This window comes from Egretta garzetta, unplaced genomic scaffold (genome assembly GCF_000687185.1).
Source record: "Egretta garzetta isolate BGI_Z169 unplaced genomic scaffold, ASM68718v1 scaffold251, whole genome shotgun sequence".
Classification (NCBI taxonomy): Eukaryota; Metazoa; Chordata; class Aves; order Pelecaniformes; family Ardeidae; genus Egretta; species Egretta garzetta.
In genome coordinates, this window is record NW_009258952.1 from 7,695,299 (window position 1) to 7,701,449 (window position 6,151).

Here is a 6,151-nt window from a genome sequence, read left to right on the forward strand (position 1 = left end):
AGGCATAGTTTGATGAGTAAATTATACAACACTTGAAATAACTTTTGTTTTTAACTGTGATAAACTTAAAGTATGAGCTTTCCAGTGCTTCCAGTTCTTTCTTACTTACCCTAAATGTCCCATTAAGTCATTAACTCTGTCAAAGTCTTTAATGCACAAAATTCCCTGATTTCTTCTACTGGAGTACAATGATCAGTATAAATGTGTTCTATCGTGGACCAAGCTCTTGCCTTTCCCTTACACTCTCCAACACGCATCTCTGACAATGTCTTTACACCCTGTCCTCAGCTTTCATCTGATTCTATTTCTGTTCTTTAATCCAGCCTGCCTCTACCTCACATAAAGTTAATGTGTTCCTTACTTCTGTGTTACCTGATTTTATAGAGGCTTATTTGTGTAATTTTTTGTTTTTAAAAAAAGGAGAAGCAGATACTAGCTCAAATGGAAAGAAAGAAGTGAATTTCTACAGAGAGGGCAACACAATAGTCTGGCATCTACCCAGATAGAGTGTTTAGAAAGGGTAGTTGTCCCATGTATAACTGCCTAATCTCATACTCAGTCTTTGTTCTTCACATTTACATTTATTTGTAAAAAAAACTTTTGGACCCTTCAGATTGCTTTCCAGATTTTAATAGGTAGTCTGTTGCTCATATTTTGTGTCTAGAAAATTCTAGGATGACTTTTATTAATTACCTGTCTGATAACTCCATTGGTTACTTCTTCATGTTATAGGCTATGAAACTTGTATTTCCTAGATACGTTAATTAAAAACTCTCAATTTAATATAACTGGTATTTATGATGTTCCAATATGGCTACAAGAGTACATGGGAAAACTTAATTAAACTGCAGTTCAAGATGTGTACTTAGTTATATTTTAAAAGTAATCCAATTTTGATATTTATTCATTTGCAAACTATTCGATTGACAAGAAGTTTTGACTCTGTGTGTGTGTGTTTGTTTATTTAGGCTTTGCTCACTGCAGTAACATCTCAACACATAGAAATCCACGAAGGAACAGTGCTACAGGCTGTAAGAACATGTTACAATATCTACCTAGCAAGCAAAAATCTCATAAATCAAACCACAGCCAAGGCCACTCTAACACAAATGCTGAATGTCATTTTTGCACGTATGGAAAATCAAGCAGTGAGTATCTCAGCATCTTTGTATAGAAACTAGCTCTTAGAAGCAAACCAGCTTGAAAGATTTGTTTTGTCACTATTATTAAAGCTTTTTGGTTTTCCCAACTTATGTGCTTTTGAAAAAAAAAAGAATCTGGTATCTTACATTGTTCTTGTGTTTTGCACTCTGAAATTGGTGTGAAATGTGGTTTTGGAGGGTAGAGGTGATGTATAGGATTTAAATTCCTCATAGTGGTCCTGTATATTCAATGGATATACTCAATTTCAGTTTCTGTTGTCAGGCTGTCAAGAGATGCCACACTTCCTGCGTAAGAGTGCATATGGAATACATTAGTGTTAGTGAAATGGTCCAATTTTGCTGTGATGATAAAACATCATAGTAGTAAGCCATTATTAAAAGAAAGCAAAACAAACCAAAAAATCCCAAACCCGTTTCCAGTCATGTAATCATTTACATTTTTTAACATCTTAATGTGTAGTATTCACTAACAGATACTTAGATGTTACTGAAACATCTGTTACCAGGTTGCCCAGAGAGGTAGTGGAGGCCCCATCCCTGGAAACATTCAAGGCCAGGTTGGATGGGGCTCTGAGCAACCTGATCTAGTTGGCGGTGTCCCTGCTGACTGCAGGGGGGTTGGACTCGATGACCTCTAGTGGTCCCTTCCAACCCAAAACATTCTATGATTCTATGATTCTATGAAATTCCTGTTGTGAGTTGTCAGCATGGATCCCAGCCTATGCCCTGTGCCTTCTACTGCTGATAATAACGATCAGCAAGGCAAAGTAATTGTTCTAGTTCCTATTAAAAAAAGAAACACCCCAAACCCAAACAAATAAAAAAGCAGTTGCCCGGATTTGAGAACTGGTTGAATTCCTAGCTAGTCCTAGAAGTAATTCTGCAGTACAGACTCTGAAGTTGTCTCTAAGAATAGGTAGTATTTTCTCACTTGCGTCTTGGAAGCCACTGCATATTGGTATGTGGTACTATCACACTTAAAAGATTTATGAGACATCATATTTATGATAAGCCATGGCAAAAGCCATGCAGTACCTGAGTGTTTTGAGAAATCTGTGCAGTTACTGTCCTTCTGAGCAACTTAATATAGAAGAGGTTTATTATTGTTATTCTACAATGGAAGTCTTCATTTTTGCCAGACTGTAAGTCTAGCCTTTATGCAAGTTGATAAGCAGTTCTGCTTGTTTTGCACGCACAGGGCAGTTATTTTAATATGGTAGCTAAAAAATTCTAGAAGGAATTATTTGAGCTGTCATTTGAAATGTAGTATCTACTCAGAGATCTGTAGAACCCCCAAAAATGCAGCATAGAAAGTTTTAAGTGGAAGAGTGAAGGGCTGATCATAGTAGCCAAAATAACAGTATAAAAATACACAAAACTTTTGGTAAATATTAGGCTCTGCAGGGATAGAAAGCCAGTCCTTAGATCATCGCCTCAAAGGACACCCTGCTTTGGTTTGACTTCAGTGACTCTTGTCTTAATCCATTAGACACATTACAAAAATTCTTCCCTTTCCAGGGATTCCAGATCAAGGAACCATGAAACTAAAATAGTCTTTGTCTTACAGTTTTGAGTATGATGATTTCTTTCTGATGATCTGATCTGTCTTCTGTAGTGTTTTGGAAGTGCTGCTCATTTCAGTTTTAACTCCCGTCTTTGGTTTTTTCCCCTGGATGTTTAGTCAGGTTTGTTTTGCTTTGGGTTTTTTTCAGTCTTTCCCTTAATACCACCTGCTTGTAGAACAACAGAAGACTCTTAAGTTCTCCAATGTATCTCTCTTTGTGTCTCTCTTTGTGACAACTTACAAAACAGAAAAAAAAAAAAAAATCTGCCTTGATGTTTCTCCATCCACTCTTTGTGTATTGTCACATCTACTGGCTGAACTTCTTTATAGGGCAGGCAGACAAGTCCTGATCCTATACTCCTTGTAGTTTAGTTCTCCCTCTTCCACAGTGGAGATATGGTTAAGTGTAATGTGGATAGCTGGGAAGCAGTCCTCTTGCAGAAGTGTATGATATTACAATTATTTAGAATAATACAAAGGATGCATTTTCTTAACTGTTACAACTTTATGAAGGCACTGTGTAAGCAATAAGCAATTTCTTGTTTATAAAATAATGTATACAATAGGTGTACAGCTCATTATTTTGTTTTGATAGTGAAATTCTTGTGTGATTGCAATGTTTTTGTAGCTTCAGGAAGCCAAACAGATGGAAAAGGAAAGACACAGACAGCAACACCATCTACAGCAGTCTCCAGTAAGCCATCATGAGCCTGAGTCACCTCAGTTGAGACATATTCCAACACAGACTGATCAGCTGTCCAAAGAACATGAGAGAGAACTTGACCACAGCACAAATGATGTGGACAAGAACCTTCAAGAAGATATAGAGGCAGAAAATGGATCTGATATTTCTAGTGCTGAAAATGAACAGACAGAAGCTGACCAAGCCACAGCAGCAGAAAGTAATCAGTGTGTATTTCTGTTTCATGGAGGGAGGGAAAAGGTCTGTAAAAAGAAAGGATTGAGGATTGTCTTTTCCCCTCTCCCAAATCTGGAGTCAGGCATATATTTTCAAATAGTTGTCTAATGTAAAATGCCTGTTGTCCTTGTTACCACTGTTAAACTTTATCACAAGTATCCTTTAGTCCCACATTCTGTTGTAGCCACTGTAGCAAAGATTCCTCTTTGCACCTATGTAATATTGTGAAAGTTTTTGAGAATAACATCTCAAAACCTGTAAGTTTTCAGTGCTTAACGTACATGAAAATACAAAATTGATGTGTTTTGTTGGCATAGGCCTGTGGATTAATTACCATATGCGGGTTAAACACTAGAATGCTTATGTTCTGCAAATACTATTTTCAAAGCATCCAAACACTTTTTTTTTATGTACGCTCTCCCACTAATATATTTGTAATTGAATTTTTAAATATTAAATGCAAGTTAAATAGTACCTTAATTTCTGACTTTCTCATTGATATGTGTTTGGGTTTGTTTTTCTTTTTAAAGATCTTTCTAAAGCTGATGGAGGAACCTATGATGGTGAAAGCAATGAGTGTGAAGAGAAGGCGCAAGAAATTGTAGAAAGTATTGTGCAGGAAATGGTGAACATAGTAGTTGGAGGTATTATATTAATATCTGTATAGTCAGTAGCGACTACAGTCCGAATCTTGACATGAAGAATTATTTTAACACTTCTGAATATTTAACTAAAGTATGTCATTATTTAAATAACACATGCTGAAGGAAAGTTTCAGTTGTCTGACCTTAGCTGTGCATTATTTAACAGTAAAACGGACAAGATTTCGTACATTAATTTACACTATCTGTCTTGGAGACTAATGTTCTTTTTAAAATACAAATTCTTGTTCCTTTTTTTTTTTTTCTATTTTATGTCCACATAAACTCTTCACAGGTGGGCCTGTCTCTGTAGTAGCAGTATAGCACTACATTTTTCAGTTTGTCGGAAAGTGTATATCAAATCAGTGACTTCTCTCCCCTCCCCCCAATACTTCTTGGAAACTTGGCAATATAAAGTTATAAGTAATTTTTAATTGTAATTTTCATTAGTGGGAATTAAAGACTATTTTGAATTTTAGTTATATAATGCCATGTAAGTTCTTTATGATATCCTCTTTATGATAATTTGCTTATGATTGTTGTAGTGTTTAAACGTTTGATTTAAAAGCACTTTTTAATTTGCATTCTTACATAACATTTGTTTATAATTTTTACATTTTTTCTGATAGATGTGGAAGGGACTGCTGAAAGTGCAGGTGGTGATGGCACAATTGTGACATTAGAGGATGGCAGTGACAGTGAAAACATTCAGGCAAATGGAATTCCAGGGACTCCAATTTCTGTTGCTTATACACCATCTTTACCTGATGACAGATTATCTGTCTCTTCCAACGATACTCAGGTACAGGTAGTTATAAATTAGGACATACTGAAAAAAGTAATATGTTTTAAGTGTTGCCCAACACTTGTGCAGAGAGTGTTTAATACAATTCCATAAAATAAGTTACTCAGTTGAATTTCAAGTATTAAGTCATGTTCTAAGTGTTATTCTTTTTTAATACACTATTTAAATTAAATTTTTGTGAGTAAATTTCGCAGGCAATGCGTTTTTTATTCTAGCATATTTTTAGCTGCCCCATACAGTACACTGTCCCAAGATTAGAGAACTCAGTTCCCTGTTTTTTGAAGTGCTCCTGAGAAACTATAAAACTAGCATTCAATATACATAGTGAAGAATATAGCCAACTATAGACATACTTATATCATTTCAGTGTGCTCTTTTGAAATAATAAGTAGAAATTTCAAGCCTATAGCATGACCTTACTGCAATGACTTCAGATAAAAAGTTTCATGTTTGAGAGGATTTGATTTTCATTAAGAAAAAAGATGTGAAAATGTACTCCCTCTATTGTATCAGATATCAGCATGTGTGCACTATCAACTGACAGAGGGTTATCTGTTTTCAAAGTGTACTGAGTAATTAGGATTGGGAATAATAACTTTTAAGCTTAAAAAGCTACAGTCACATATGCCATACAAATAGAAGATTAACATCAGGCATGTTGCTTATATAAGGAACAACAATACAGAATTGCAAGAACTTAGTAATAGGGGTGATTATTGTATCGTAGAAATTTTATCAAACTTATCTTGCTACAGATATGTAACTCCTCACGTTCTATTAAAATGTCAAGTCTGTTGTTTTTTTTTTTTAAACTAGTTATCTACCGAAAATGTCTGAAGACAATTTACTGCAAGTTACCTTACTTAAACTTGACCTACTTAATTTCATGACAGTCTTTAATTAAATTCTGACTTTTTACTGAGATAGCAATTTTTATTAGTGAGTTTGGTCATTTTAACTGGGCTGCAGGGTATTTTGTTTTGTTTTAGTTTAATCTTGAGACCATAAGGCTATAGTGAATTGGTTATATTTGTATAATATGTTAACTTCTTGTTGCTA

At 35.0% G+C, this 6,151-nt stretch overlaps 1 protein-coding gene across 3 annotated transcripts in view; it reads left to right on the forward strand.

Moving 5' to 3' along the window:
• The first annotated feature begins 1,022 nt into the window (after positions 1 to 1,022).
• Positions 1,023 to 6,151, forward strand: part of ARFGEF1 (ADP ribosylation factor guanine nucleotide exchange factor 1) — a 52,648-nt gene continuing 47,519 nt past the window's right edge. For 2 of the 3 annotated variants that reach the window (XM_035890090.1, XM_035890091.1), the window contains exons 1-4: positions 1,023 to 1,148; positions 3,356 to 3,629; positions 4,177 to 4,290; positions 4,917 to 5,089. In XM_035890090.1, the coding sequence (XP_035745983.1) occupies positions 1,110 to 1,148; positions 3,356 to 3,629; positions 4,177 to 4,290; positions 4,917 to 5,089 (600 nt within the window). In that variant the 5' untranslated portion in view covers positions 1,023 to 1,109. Of the gene's footprint in view, positions 1,149 to 3,355; positions 3,671 to 4,176; positions 4,291 to 4,916; positions 5,090 to 6,151 lie in introns of those variants that run through there. The other variant, XM_035890089.1, reaches the window with a different exon arrangement.